This window comes from Coloeus monedula, assembly GCF_965178545.1.
Source record: "Coloeus monedula genome assembly, chromosome: 8".
Classification (NCBI taxonomy): Eukaryota; Metazoa; Chordata; class Aves; order Passeriformes; family Corvidae; genus Coloeus; species Coloeus monedula.
Genome location: NC_138788.1, coordinates 23,117,966 through 23,133,347, shown reverse-complemented (window position 1 = coordinate 23,133,347; position 15,382 = coordinate 23,117,966). Strand labels below are relative to the sequence as shown.

Sequence of the window (15,382 nt, the reverse complement as noted above, 5' to 3'; positions counted from 1 at the left end):
GCCAGTTTAATTTGTAAGAACTTACAGTCACAATAATAAAGTTCTGTATTCACTAAAGATGTATCTCACTAAGCAAACCACAGAAATAAGACCATTTACTGTTGTTTTCACTACTAATTCAAATATACCAAAATTTGTAATGTCTTACATGTAGACCATTAAGAATACTTGTAAATTGAAACACATTTCCCACTCCCAAAAAATGACTGGGAGCTATTAGCTTTTGTGGTGCTGTGCTCTGTGCAACACAGTATTTACAGCAGGCATATTGTGTCTAAAGTGTAATCTTCCTCCAGCCTTCAGTGCTTCAGAGACATTAACCAGCAGCTCACCAGAAGCCACTCCACCTTCATTTAGGGCAACCAATAAAAAAATTGTAACTCTCCCTTTAAACAGAATGAAGCAGCAAAATGAAATTTCAGGGCTGACTATAAGATGTCCTCTTTGAATGGGACTGGAAAGTGCATATATTTTACTTCAACAGTCTCCAAAAATTATGGGGGTGGGGGTGCATTTGTTTGATTTTTTTTTTTTACTGTGTTTCTAAAACTGTCAATCTAAATGTTATTCTTACCAAACTGATAAGTTAAAAATGTTTGAGAGATCATACTTCCTTGAGGAAACAGCTACCTAAAGAGCAAGCATATATGAATGATTTAACTGTATTTCAAAGGAGAAAATTTTGACTTGTCTGACACCAAAACAGCTAACCTAGAAAAAGTCTGAGATTCACTTCACCTAGTATAGATATAACTCCAAGTGCAAGCACTGCTTTTTTTCAACTTAAAATGGATTTCACACCATGACAGGTTTCATTCTGCATTAAAATTGCAAATCTTCCATTTGGCCCAGTTTCAGCTGCAATTGATCTGCTTTGTCGTCATAGATTAAAAAAAAAAAACAGTGAAGGGCACTGCAGCTTTAAATATTTCAGAGCTATGTAGCTAGTAAATAGACTCCATTGCAATATGGCTCTGAAGGTCGTGTCCTATTGTCTCTTTTCTCTGCAAATATTCTGAACAGCATAAAATGGTTCATTTTATACAACACCTCCCTGCCATTTCTAAATCATGTCAATTGTATTAGGCATTTCCTTACTGGAAAGGACAGATACGCCACTCTTTCCATACACACCCACGCTGCTTCAAGATGTATTCAAAACGTCCACTGTGAATTTAACAGCAGGGTGTACGTATTAGATGTACACAGCTTTTCATACGGATACCTTATGCGAACAGACTCCCCGTTAAATCCCACCACAACATAAGGACAATTAGTTATTGCAATGGTGATAAAATAATTAACTGAATTTCAGGTCAAGAAGCATCTTTGGTTAAAATTAACAGCCCAGTTAGAAAACTGAAGCCAGCAATTTCAACATCTCAGCTTTCTCACATATGGGAGAATACAAAAAAAATTCTAACACAGCACCAAGGGAACGTAGTCTGCCGAACCTGTTTTTCATGAAGGCTACTACCTTTCAGATGCTAAAAAAAGAGCAAAAAACAACAACAAAAAAGCCCCATATGCCACACTTAACAATAACTTACAAGAAAAATGGGATTTTAAACCTTAAGCTAGAATTGGAAATCTTTGTGTATGCACTCCCTAGGTTCAACCCCACTTGTTTTCATATAAGGTGACTATTTGATGCAAATATGAATTATGGAGATGCCACTCAGAACAGTAACATGAAACACAGCCCTACAAAAAATACAAATTTGTGATAGCTGTCACCACGCAGAAGGTGCATGTAGTCATTTACCTGAAAAGGCAACAGATTGTTGCCATTGTCCGTCCTGAACGCGTTGTCTTCCATCCAGGATTTGGGGGTTAAGGGTGCAGCCCGTGGGAACTTCGGAGGGGCAATGACATTGCTGGAGAAGGGTTTTTTAAGGGGTGAAATGGGGTTGAGGGGGGAGGGTACGCCGACTCCCACTCCCACGCCAACCCCCACTCCAACTGCCCTTCGAGGGTCCCTACCAGCCTGCAGCCCACCCCAAGGGTTGGAAGGTGTACTCCAAGCCGCGTTTTGATGGTTATTCCAGCTGGAGGAGGAAGAAGAGGAGGCAGAGGAGGAAGACGGTTTGCTGGTCATGATGGGCTGATGGCTGTAAGCAGCATTTCTCTGGGCGAAAGGTGCCTGATTAGGACTTACAGGTGACCTCCGCTGCTGCTGCTGCTGCTGCTGAGCTTGCTGCTGCTGCTGATGTTGGTGGTGTTGAGTCTGAGCTAGGCCAATCTGAGGTGAGAAAGTGCCACCAAATACAGGGTTGACATGGTGTGGAAAATTCTGGAAAAGCATTGTCCCATTGACTGGAGTAATCCCTTGGAAAAAGCTATCATCCACCGTGTTTGTGGTCCCTGTAGACCAGGTGCTGCCAAACGAGGGAGACAAGGAGGTGCCGGCTGCAGGTTCTTGTTGAGGCTGGTGAAAGCTCAAGCCAGGCAAAATGGGAGACTCCATCTGCATCTTCTCCTTGCTATTTTGGGAAGGAGCCGATGTGCCGATACTAGTCACTGAACTGTTGTCTTCTGGTTTGGGTGTCTCCGACGAGATGGGTGTAGAGGGGGCTTCTGCTGAGTTTGGATCTTGCTGCTGCTGCTGCTGCCGCTGCTGCTGGGGCTGGGCTTTGCTTTTGTCCATCAGTAAATCATCCTGCATGGTTTGCGCAGCTGAAACAGTAGGGGAAAAAACCACAAAGACAGATTATTAACATTGTCATTCATACCACAAACCAGTCTGTTTTAATCACTTGCCAGCCAAAAACCTCGTCCTATTGCTAGTACTATGCTACAGCATATTGCAAGGCAAAGCCGTAATCTTCCCCCTCCCCCATTTAGGAATATGTAACCTTTGATCGTGCTAGATTGCCTTTAAAATATTTTTTAAGATGCTTCACCCTTTTTGATGCCTTGTTTCCCTTCAGTCTAAATGAGAGATGTGCTTATAGGGCAGAGATATACAGCAATTTCGCCACGTCTCTTTTCTCTTACACCGGAACTCAGAGCTCTCACCCTGCAATGAGAAACTGATTCTGGTTCCTGTTTTTCCAAGCACCCTCCTCCTCCACCTCCTCCCCCTGGTTATTTGCATACGTCAATAAATACTGCTGCGTCCTTCAGCAAGGTTAAAAAGACACCAGTCTTCGCTCTTCTCCACCCCCTTTTCTATTAGGGGACCTTTAAAGGAGCCGGGTACCGATTTTCCTTAATTAACAAGCAAGCTTCCAGCGATTGAGGTTTATCAGGGAGAAAGCGCACACGGACGCTCGCACTGATGCGGGAGCGGCTCCTCGCTGCACAATCGTTTCCTGCCCGTCCCTGCGCCCAGCTCGCGCCGGCTCCGGGCAGCGGAGGCGATGGCACAGCCGGGAAGGGGGGCCGGGGGGGCGGAGACACTTCGTGTACAAAGCCACCGATGGGTGTTAGATTTGCCTTCGGTGACCTTACGATCTCTCCGCGTAAAATGCTATTTTACATCAAAGCAGTCCTTTACTTGAAGGTACAGCTATCTACTCGCTCTATTTATATACATACCCGCTCTATTTATACACATGCATATGAAATCATCGGTAATTTGTTCATTAGGAAAACATAAGGTCAAAATCAGCAGACCGGGGAGGTATTACTAGACTATGATCTTTCTGATGCTTTCAGATGAAATATAAAACCAGAGGAAGTCGAAATACTTACAATATAGACATGCTGCATGTTAAAAAACATATTTATATGCACGAGACAAAGACTAGTGATGCAAATTATTTCCTAAATCAATACATAAGTTTAAACTTTAGAAAGGAAATGTATGTGGAATGGTTGAGGCTTATATCTGCTAGAAAAGGTGCTTCATATGAAACAGGGCAGATCATACGATTTTTTTATTATTTCGAGACTCAATAGTAGTAATACAATACAAACATCAATGAACAGCAATTGTATGAAATCACAACAGGAACCTCCACATTTTGCAGGCTTTTAGTCAATTGAAGAGATCATTCTAAATCTCAAAAGTATTTTAAATGAGCCCCAAATCACTTATATTAATTAACTATGTCAAAGATGGCCATCGCTGAATACCTAACTGCATTTCTATTCAGTTAATCATATGACATTTACATGCCTAAGACTGCATTTTTTTAGGATTGTTTTTGTAATGTAACAATGTAAAGCCAATCAATTAACTGTTTACGAAAGGTGGCAAAGTGTGAAACTGTCAACACTGTCCTTTCCAACATCAGAGGGTCCAGGTGTATCTTACGTTTTTTGTTCTTTTAAATATCTTCTGAGACATGCACACACATTTTAGTTAAAATGGATGTCAGGAGAGGTTTCTGCTGTCAAGTAAGCTACTGCTTATGCTCCCCCTTATTTTCCAGTTAAACATGTAAAGCGAGCAGCAAGGCTTCCTGAGCAGACCATGCTGTGAGACAACATTAAGCTCCTAAGGACGGGGTAAACCATTGCATCTGTTCCAGGCAGCGCTGCTGCTGCTGCTGGGAGTGCAGAAAACCTTGCCAGGCATTTGAAAGCAATACTGCAGTAAACCACAATATACCAAGCTCTGTCAGTGTAACTTTCCATTAGCTTCACTTCTACCCGCATCGCTATTACTCCTAAGGCTACATAAAACTACTGATGACTCCACATCAGAGGGAGAAAAGGATCATGTGTATCCCTCTCCCCTGGTTCTGAGCTATCAGTATAAAAATACTTTTAGAGAGAAAAACATAGCAGCTGAAATGTTAAAATTCTGTCGTCAATAAAGTTATATTTAAATTAGTTAGTCACCCGGTTATCTATAGTGGCTAGCACAGCAGTTGCTTCAAATATGTACCTTGACTTAGGCTAGCTAGTTTTGAACTTTATCCTAAGGACTGTGATTCACATTCCCTTCCATATTGTTTCTTAAAGGCAAAAATCACTGCACAGCTCAACCCTTCTGTCAAGGTCAAGACCTTCCTTTAATGAATGAAGCCAGTCCAAATGAAAAAATACTGGTTAATAAATGACTTTGAAAGACAGGCCAGCCAATGTCTAATGTTGGACTAGTATGCAGTACTCTTTGGTTATTTGCTGGTGTAAGTATTTTTACCAATTTACAATCCAGTACAGGAAATCTATAACCCCATAGCAATACCAGCTCCATTTGCATGCAGAAACCCACGCAGCCAACACAGAAATGTTCAAGGAACAGTTACCTTTGGGTTTTCTGTATTTAAAGATCAACAAAAGGACAGTATATTTATTTTCTTCTTTCAGGTTTGGTATATGACAAATAGTCGACCAGTCTGGCAAGAGCACTTTGACAAGTGGAAGCTTTCAGCGCATGCTCTCCCAAGGAATCATGGGGTTTGAAGTCTTAGCTATAGATAGCATTTCACTGCCGCTTTCTGAAAGGAGGAGAGCTCGAAAGGGAAAAAAAAAAAAACCTGCACACTCCCTCTTCCCAGAGAAAACTGCTGCAATCTGAATCATCAGCTCTGAGAAAATATCTGTCAGACTGAGCTGAAAGTGACTAACTACATACGAGCTTTCAAACAGTTTAATTTAGAAGCCCAGATCAAATAGCCACCTATTCAGAACAACTGCTCGACAAAGAAATAGTTACAGTACTTCCAAACTTCCCTTACAAACTCTTAGCATAAGAAATTAATTATAAGCTCATACTAGCTATAAAATTTACAGTTAATACAAAGGAAATTGTGTCACTCTGCTTAGCTGAAGAATACATTAACTAATCACGTGTCATAATATAATCTCTAAATATATTCTGAAACTCAAACACAAATAGGTCGAGTATGAAAATTTAAAAACAAATCAAAATCAGCACACAGGTGAAAAGTTGTACTATCTGAACAGTTTCCAATTTTCAAGTTACAACTTTTTCATTACTATGCTGTTACTACACTGAAAGTTCTACCAAAAAAATAAGCTGTTCAGAAAAAAAATCAGAAAAAAAAGGTGTGAATGTTACTATTTAACATCCCATTTAACATCTATTCTGTACACCGTGGTGTCACACTTCACCTCCCTCCCTTTCACTACCCACCATCTACATCTTTCCAGCCTCCACATCAATATACAGCCTGATACAAGTTCCTCTCACAAGATATTAATATTGTGAACATTAATATAGGTCAGGTAAAGTTTTCAGAATTTCATTCACTGGCACTTGGTGTTCTGTTTTGCACTAGTCCATGAATTATTCTGCATATTTATTCTGGGTAATTCATAATACTAATTATTCAGACCAAATAGTAATGCTCATATGGAAATACATAGTTGAAATCAGAAGTGTGAAAATAACAGTGTTTTATAAAAGTGCAGGCTGATTTTCCAAGGATGAAATATGCACAGCTTTGTGCACGAAAGAGAGATGACTAAAGCTGAGAAAGATAAATTAGGGCAGCTGAAACAGAGTTGTTCTAACACTTACGTCTCTGCTTTCTGCACTCTGTTTATGTTGGACTGTATGGTCTGCCTGCCCTAAATCAACGCTGTAATTAAGAGTTTCTCAACACTTGCTCTAACCTGTTTGTGCTACTCTGAATCATTAAAGGCAGCAAAACTGCTTTCTTACAGCAATTGAAAACACTTAATTTTATGAACTATCCCATCTATCACAGGGCTGGCTCTAGGCATTCTATGCTCCTCCTTTATGTCCCTATTTACTTGTGGGTTATTGCTTTTCAGATGATTTGAGGATTCACATGCAAGGGACCACACTGTTTCTGTCAGTTCTTCCCAGGGGACAGTTTCACTTGGTAGATCAATCATTAGGATAAGGAAAAGCACTCCAGAACCAAAGAAAATCAAGATGTAAAGGCAGTTTTTGATCCACTAGCCACTAGCAGAAAACAATTATTTTTTGTTTCTAGCAACCAACTTTCTTGTAATTGGAAATTAAAAGATAGTAACAACAGCTGAATCAGAACACACGAGCTTAATGCAATCTGATATATGAATTGCTTGACCTGGGCCAATTCCAAAGAAACAAATGTAAGAAAGGCCCAAATAAGCCAAGTTAATTCCATTAACATTCTATTAAGTGTATTTTTATTTTAAGAAATTCATTATGAAGCAACTTACGGCTCTTTAAGCCTCATATGACTAACAAACCATACTAGTCTTTTTGAAAGAAAGTGACTATTCCAACTAGCTTGAAGGTTAAAATGAAGTGTTATGCTACTGAAAAAAAACCCAAGTTTTATTGTAGAAACATGTTTTTCAGCTTAATTAGTTTCATTTTAGCCTAATTGAGGGCTACTTATCTTTTAAAAAATGGAACCAAGTAGATGAAAAATGCTTGATTTTATAATTTAATTTTACATATTACTATCATAACCGTTAGCATTTAGATTTGCCAAAATAGAGTACTCCTATATTGCTGGGTTAGTTAGCTTTGTTGAAAACAGTGAATAATTTCAACAGTTTTAATACTGTCAGGTCAGAGGAACTGTATTAAGGTACAGTTCCTTCATTATTTCTACAGCTCCTTTATTATTTGTCATCTTTTCCTCTTTTTCAGGCCTCACTGAAATAGTCATATATGTATATTTAATCTACCTCATGTAATTCTTTCAGTAATTGCTTGTCAACTTCTTTATTAAGCTTAAATCTGTATAAATTTTTTATCAAACCATTTAGTATTTTAAAAGTTGATATTTTGCAGTAAATCTGATAGCCAATTTTAGGGCTCAATTTTAAGCCCTAAATAGCTTATATTGCTTTTGGTGATTTTCATTAAGTTCTGTACTTGCCTTCAAATGTGCAGTTTTACTTAATTCAAAATGGCTGCTACCTCCAGTCAGTGTCCGGGAGCTGAGCTCTGGCAAACCTCCAGGAAGAGCAGCCACTTTCCCTCACTTTGCACTGGCCAAACCGAGCCTGCTCCCAGGAGAGTTCTCTCTCAGCTCACATGTAGCTACTTACTACCAGGTGCAGGTAAGAGATGACAGAATGAGGCAGAGTGCAGTGAACATCAGAGAAACAGAAGGAAGAAACAAAGAAGGATCTATTAAGGGATGACATAGAAAGCAATAGTTTAAAAATGAAAAAAATGCAAGAGGCAATCTGAGATTTATAGTGGAAATTGCCAATGCAAAGAAGGAAGCATAAAGAACAAAAAGTGGAAAGAAAATGAAGAGAAAAGGGGGATGAGGGAGAGTGAAGGAAGAGACTGTAGGGGAGAATAAAACAAGCATTTGAATAGAGCAGCTGCATTTCCAGTCTTGTTAAGGAGAATAGAGAAGGATGGAATGACAACTCTTGCTCTGGGAATAAGGAAGTGGTTTTTTTCAAATTTAAAAGCAGTTGGTTATATATGTATTTTAGGATCATGCTTTGATTCTGGAAAGAGCAGATGAAGAACATATACCCCAATCTGTCCAGTAGTTTCCAGAAATGGGTTTTTGCATTTCAGAATCTTTAAGCTATTCATGGGATGTTAAGGGGTCTGCCATTATATAATGCTTTGGGTTGTAAGGGACCTTTAAAGCTCCTCTAGTCCAACCTCCCTGCAATGAGTAGGGACATCTTCAACCAGATCAGGTTGCTTAACCTGACCTTAAATGCTTCCAGAGATGGGAATCCACCCTCTCTCTGGACAACCTATGCCACCATCAGGGTGCTTTACCATCCTCATCGTAAAAGATTTCTTCCTTACGTTCAATCTAAATCTACCCTCTTAGTTTAAAACCACTAAAGCTTGTCCAATTATGCTTTTATGTATCCTATTACGTTTTTATTTTTCATGATTGGAAAAGAAATTAGAATATTTTTTTCATGAAAATATTCTTCACAGCCATTATTAGTCACTATGACCTTTATCATAAATGGCAGGCAACTAGCATATCCTTTCAACTCAAAAGCAAAAATACAGAAATTGCACAAACCACATAGTCCTAGAAATAAAACCAGCTTCCCTATTTCTATTTGTAACACTTGAGAATAAATATAAAAAACCTAAGCTAGGCTAGCCTAGCTGCTCAATGTTCTGGCCAATAGACAATGAGCTTAGTCCAGACCACAAATAGGAACCAGAAACCCTTGATATCTAATACTGTTCTGACATGCCATGGACAGCTGTAATTGGGACACTGTGTATTAGGATCTCTTCCAGGAGGTCATGCCCATGTGGTTTACTCAGGCTACTGTACAACCAACACTCCTCAACAGCAGTAGCAACACTGAATTTTATGGTCCCAAGAATAAGTACAAAATAAGTTTTCTGAGACACGATGTCGATACCTTCTTCCTACCTGTTTCTATACATTCCTCCTGTAAGAAACATTTGCATCTCTGTAAATACTTCAGCATGCCTCTTTATGATATTTGTAGCAATTAGAAAATAAACAACACCCTTCCAACTTCTATACATGCCCATACTATTATGCACATAATACTGCTTAAAAGTTCAAGTCCAGGTGTTTTATACACACTTTGACACTTTTCTCTCCCCAAAGACTCTCAAAACCAGACCGTATAGTCCCTAGCTAAGGCAGCACAGTCAAAGAATCCAGTATATTCCCTAAACTTGACTTCCTATTCCACCTGATGTCTATTATCACATACATACAAATACTTGATCTCAACCAAGAACAGCTGTAGGTTGATGCAGCTGCACAGTTGCACTCTGGGCTTGGCCCTGTAAATTACAACCTTGAACAGCAACTGCAGTGTAATTTACACAAGGTACAGGGACTAGTTTCATATAGCAAAATTTATTACAAGAGCTATTCTTTAAAAATATAACCTGAAAAGGAAAATTAGAAGTTGATTTTTACTAACTAATTTTTCCAAGAATCTGTCGTGTCAGAACTGCCTCTGAAAAACAGGCTATTGCCTTTGCTCAGGGAGCATGACGTGAGGGCGGGAGACAGACACCCATGGTGGAGATAATTGGAAAGGCAACTTCTTTCCAGGTTCTATCCACCTCTTTGCTCTATTAAGGCTCTTCAGCGTCTAAATTTCCAGGTTTTCAGATTATGATGCTCTAAGTTGACTTCTGAACATACAACAAACTTTAAAAGCACCTTAGAAGGACTTTTTCCCATTTGGAAGCACACCAACAAACCCAAAAGAGAGTGTTGCCATTACCACCGGCCGTGCCATCCCTCACCCCACTTGCACACAGAAGCCAGCGGTCACCGGGCCTCCATCTAGCACCAAGTGCCACTTACAAGGGCGCCGGGTGCTTGTCCTTGTCATTGACAACACCACCACTGAAACGGATTAATTTCCCTTCCGCCGTTCTAGCCACCGCCCTTCTGGGCAGCCCAGTCGGGGCTGGCACCTGGCAGGGTCCCCTCCACCCTGGGGGCAGGTCCTGGGGCCCGGCGGCCAAGCAGAGCCGGGGGCCGCCTGCACCTGTTCGGCAGGGCAGGGAATGAGGGATGCTCCTGCCCGAGGGGGTCCCTGCGGGAGCGGGAGGGGGCAGAACAGGCGGCCCAGGCTCGCTCCCTCTCTCTCTCCCTCCCTCTTTCCTTCCCTCCCTCCCTCCACCCGTGAGGGGTCCCGGCCGGCGGTGGGGGGGGAGGGGCGGCAGGCGCCGGGCGCGGACCTTCCCCCCGCAGACCCCGCTCGGCCACCCCGCCGCGCTCCCGTACCTGCCCCGCGCGCGGAGCTGGGCAGCGACTGCGCGACGGCGGCGAGGAGAGACATGGGCAGGGCAGGGCAGGGGGAGCGCCCCGCCGGACCTTTAAACCCGCGCCGGCGGCGGGACTACAGCTCCCAGCGGCGGCAGGACTGCGGTGGGATCGCGGCGGCACTAGGACAGGACTACAGCTCCCGGCACTCCCAGCGCTCCGGGCACGGGCTCGCGCTCCGCCCTTGGCGCAGGCGCGCTGCGAGGTCGGGCGGCGGTGACGGGCGGCGCGGCTGCGCTCAGCGCTCGCTGCGTCTCCCCGCGACGGCCCGGGAGCTCCGTCCTGCCCCGGCCACCGGCCGGCCCGGTGCCGCGTCCCGCCTGCCCAAGGAGGGGCCGCCCCGGCCGTCCCGCGATAGGGCGGATTTGCCGCCTTCCCGTTCGCTCCCCTTTCTCCGCCGCCGCACGCGTGACGCCTTTGTCAGGCTCCGGGCCCTCGGCTGGGCCCGCTCCTCCGCCCGGGGCCATGGCCGAGCAGACGGGCTTGGCGCTGCCACAGACCATGGACAGGTACGGGGAGGGAACGTTCGGGCTGGGCCTGTGAGCCTCCCGCGGCGGGTTTGGGGTCGGTGTCGCGAGTCCGGTTTCATTTTTTGCCTTCTAAAATCCCTGGTGGTCTGGGAGAAGTTGTGTGAGCGCTGTCGTAAAGTAGCGCAAGGTACCGTGAGCAGCTGAGGGGTGTGGAGGGACCGCTCCCGTAGCCCTCGGGCAGCAGGAGGTGTGTGTGTCCCTGAGCTGGGACGGGCTCCGGGGCAGATGGGGGGCTGCAGGAGCGTGGCCCTGTCCCGGGGTCTGGGAGAGCCTCTGGGTATGGAACGCACTGACGTGCACGTAAAGTGAGGCACCAAAAGATGACCTAAGCTTAGCCGGCCCTGTGTGTTTTGTTGCTGGTTTTATGATCGGAAGAAAGCCTAGAATTGCTTTCTGGAGCGTTCTTGAAAATTACAACCTTAGAAGTATTTTGACTTAAGTATCTTTCCTCTTATATAATTATTAACTTGTAAATTCTGTTTATTATACTTGTTTTCTCTTTATGCTTTTATTTAAATATGTAGCACTTTCACCCTGTTCCACTGAGCACTTAAGATTCCTTAGCTGTCATTTTGACTCATCGAGGAAGCCCTTGCAGACTGTCCCTACAAGCAGTAAACCACATTGACAGCCTGTTATTGCAGGAGTTGTAATAGACTGGTATCTCAGAAGGTAGGGACCCAGAGGCAATCAGGCTTCTGTTTATGAACCTGTCAAGGTTTCTTCATAAGGAAGCAAAAAGAACCCTGGTGGTTTTCTCCTTTCCAGGTTGCCTCTAAGGAAAGAGTATTTAGTGAAATACAGCCTGTCATCAGGCAGGTGATGGAAATACAAACTATATGAGACAGGGGTTGAACTTGTGCAGCCTGGAAGGTGAGGATAAGAAGTTCTGGTTTGATACAGAAAGAAGATAAAAGTGATTTGGGGAGGAAAAGTTTGTATTTTAGAAAAACTCAAAAAGTGGGAGATGACAAAGGGATGGTTTAGGTTATAAGAGTATTGCAGAATCAACTCCGCTTAAACTAAAAAAAACAGAAACAAACCAACAAAATTTCATCTTCATCCTGAATTTTGTCGTCCAGTAATATATAGTATTTTGTGTTTTGGAGTTCTAGGGACCCATAAGACTCTTGAGTGGATGCCCTGCTGCCCATGGCTATTGTGTCACACTCTGAAGTCCTAGTTCACCCTGTTGGGAAATGGCTGTAAGGTGGCGTTTATAATCTTTGTTGTGACCAACTGTTAAATTAAACAGTTAATTAAAAAAAAAAAAGGGAAATTAGTTACCCAGTTGCCAAATCAGTCTACTGTTCTTCAGTTGTTGCCTGTAACAGAGGTGTGGGTTTTGATGTACATTTAATATTCTTGTATCCTTTCAAGTCTGTGAAATTATAATTTGTGTCTCTGGCTCTTTTCAAAGACTTTTTCTAGTATACTTGAAGTAGCTTCAAATCTAAAAAAATTGGAAAATGTCTCTGAGTTCCTTAATAACAAGGACAGCAGGGAAAGAATTTGAAATACCTAAGTAGCATGAGAGGAGGTATGAAGAGAGGCTGTAGCTTCCATATAAGAATTCATTTGGCTCAGTATAGGAAACTTTAGAAACAGGAGTTTGACAAGTGGTAAATGTAGTAGTAAGAAGGAACCAAGTATCTGGGATTTTAATTTAATTCAGAGTGTAGCACAACATCAATAGAAGGATTTTGGACTAACCAGGACCTCAAAATGCAGTTGGTGTAAATAATCTTTCTGGTTTATATTGGGTTTATGGAGCAGGGTTACATTTGAATAAACAGATTTTTATTCATCTGATGTTTCTGAAGGTTGTACATAACTGTTGTCACGTTGTTTGTAGTGGTGATCAAGATAAACCTTCAGTATTTCATCTTGAGCAACATACGCCATGGTTAAATTATCTGTGGGGATTCTGAGGAATGGAAATACTTCTTCTGTCCTGTTATCTTTTTTGCTCATGACAGATACTTGTTTTCCTCAGTGAGAAAAAAAATTAGATATGTAAAATCTTAAGAGTAATTGCTAATACATTATAGCTTAACACAAAGTGCATACTTTTAAATAAAACACAGATCTTCTAGTGAAGGATGCAGAAAACAGCTTTCCAGTGAAGATGACTTTCATTTGGATTGTAATAGTTGAAGAGCAGAAAAAGAAGGGTTTTCTTCTGTTTCCAGTACCTAGATGACCACCGAGAGTGGTGATGTGCTGTTGTATCAGCAATTTAGGTGTTGCCGTAGATCTGAATGCATGCACTGCTTTGTATACAAGGGTCAGAGCTCTCAGAGCAAATTCTTTAGCTCTCTATTTGTGAGAGGGAATAGTTGGATTCTTCTCTTGACTCTTAGATTCTATACCTGTATGATTACGGGTTTTTTTCCTTCGTAAAGCAAGTTGGATTTCTCCAGTGCAAGGACTGACTTGATAGCATCTCCGCATTGTTGCTGAGGATTCATCTTTCTTTAATGTATTTTTGCTCCATCCTTTATTTTCCCTGCATAATTTCAGTCTAGAAGCAACCCATGGATTTATAACAAAGAAGGTAAATAGCTGTTAAGATGTAAGGAGTTAGTTACTCAAAATTTCTAGCTAAGGATTTTATACTTACCTGAAGGATTGGCTATAGCATAAGTACAAGAAGCATGACTGTGAAGTGACACTACACTGTGGAGTTGTCTCATCTGCAGCATTTAGGAGACTAATCCATATGATTGACATGATCTTTTCTAGCCTTAACATTGGAATTTCCATGCCCCTTGTAATTTTTTTCTTCTCGTTCATGTTCAAATAAAAGTTCCAGATAAGTCTTAAAATACCATCCTTTTCTGCAAGCAGAAATCTTTTCAATCTATGGTAAAAAGCTGTATTTCTGGACTAATGTGTACACTTGAAGGCAGGGACTAGTAATCTGTCTAAATAGTGAGATTTTATTATTATTTAATTATTTTAAATCCATTTGTTCGTGATAGTTTAATGCATAAATTACAGAATTATAGTAATCTTCATTAAAACTTGAAGTTATGTGGCAATGAGTTTTTTGTGTGCTGTTAATGTGAGCTATAATGCTAAAACATACTCATATTTTTAAGCTTTATTCTCTTTACTTTAGTTGAATTACATGTGGATTGCTCTTGCAACTGGTTATATCAAGGGTTCAGAATGCTGGGGTTTTGTTTTTTGTAGCATGTCCTGTGGTAGCAATTTGTGGCATTTCATATGCTATCCAAATTAAAGACAACTGTTCCCTTCTTTCCATATATTTGCCACTTGGTCAGAACATGCTCATCATTGCTTTCTGTTACTTCAGTCTTCAAAGATGTTAGTCAAAATTTGATGGATAATCTGCTGAAGGCTTGTGCAGGTACATGCTGAAGAATCAACATAGTGGTAATTTTAGCACGGTTTAAGTTTTGAATTAGCATTCTTCATTTTCTGACTGGATGGTAGTTGCTCAGTTATAGTCAATATCCTTGATAAAAACTAGAGCAACGTGATGTGACTTCAAGTCTACCCTTGCCATTCCGTATTGAAAGGAGACAAGAGAGCTGAAATTGCAGGTAGACTTTAAAAGCAATTAAACAATAAATTGTATTAAATTAAATAAATTTGCTTAAGAAATTACTCATGCTATCAAGAGAGGAGTACTGTTGCAACTAATTTTTCTCTTTGCCAGATCATTGATTTATTGAAAAAATGCTAGCAATTGTAGGTCAAAAATTGCAAAATAGTGTTGTGTTTTCTACTGCAGTTTTTTGAACTGTCATCTGATTCCATTGTAATTTCTTTCTTTTTTTTTTTTTTCCAAGAAGAAAGAATATGCAGTGGCTTTGTACATAATCTTCAGTTTCTCTTTCCATTCCAGTCACCATTTGTGGTGGTATTTGTGTTCAGATCAGTCTTTTCCTTCCTTCTTTGAAAGTGCAGGCAGTGATTTAGTCTTATTTGCACAATTAACTGTTGATACTTTAGTAACCTAATACGTGGTTTTGGATTAAGACCCTAATGCTACAACCTAGACAGTGTAATTAGTGCAGTGTGGTCCTTGATTGAAGACGTTTATTCTGAACGTCTTAAACTTGTACTGGATGTTGTGCTCTGATTTCTCTCACTGACAGAAGTTGACACACAAGTAACTCTTTGTACAAGTGGAGTTCAACCAGATAAGATATGCAGAGTAATAAGCAACAT

The 15,382-nt window shown here is 41.3% G+C and overlaps 2 protein-coding genes across 11 annotated transcripts in view; one reads left to right on the top strand and one right to left on the bottom strand.

Annotated features, from left to right (window-relative positions):
* The window catches only part of CPEB3 (cytoplasmic polyadenylation element binding protein 3), a 78,524-nt gene extending 67,819 nt beyond the window's left edge, over window positions 1-10,705 (bottom strand). For 2 of the 6 annotated variants that reach the window (XM_082286259.1, XM_082286264.1), the window contains exons 1-2: window positions 10,611-10,705; window positions 1,766-2,676 (exon numbers count right to left, since the gene is read on the bottom strand). In XM_082286259.1, the coding sequence (XP_082142385.1) occupies window positions 1,766-2,676; window positions 10,611-10,665 (966 nt within the window). In that variant the 5' untranslated portion in view covers window positions 10,666-10,705. The other 4 variants (XM_082286260.1, XM_082286262.1, XM_082286263.1 and 1 more) reach the window with 4 other exon arrangements.
* A 159-nt stretch (window positions 10,706-10,864) lies between these two features.
* MARCHF5 (membrane associated ring-CH-type finger 5) overlaps window positions 10,865-15,382 on the top strand; it is a 55,742-nt gene continuing 51,224 nt past the window's right edge. For all 5 annotated transcript variants that reach the window (XM_082286111.1, XM_082286113.1, XM_082286115.1 and 2 more), the window contains exon 1: window positions 10,865-11,158. In XM_082286111.1, the coding sequence (XP_082142237.1) occupies window positions 11,115-11,158 (44 nt within the window). In that variant the 5' untranslated portion in view covers window positions 10,865-11,114. The remainder of the gene's footprint in view (window positions 11,159-15,382) is intronic.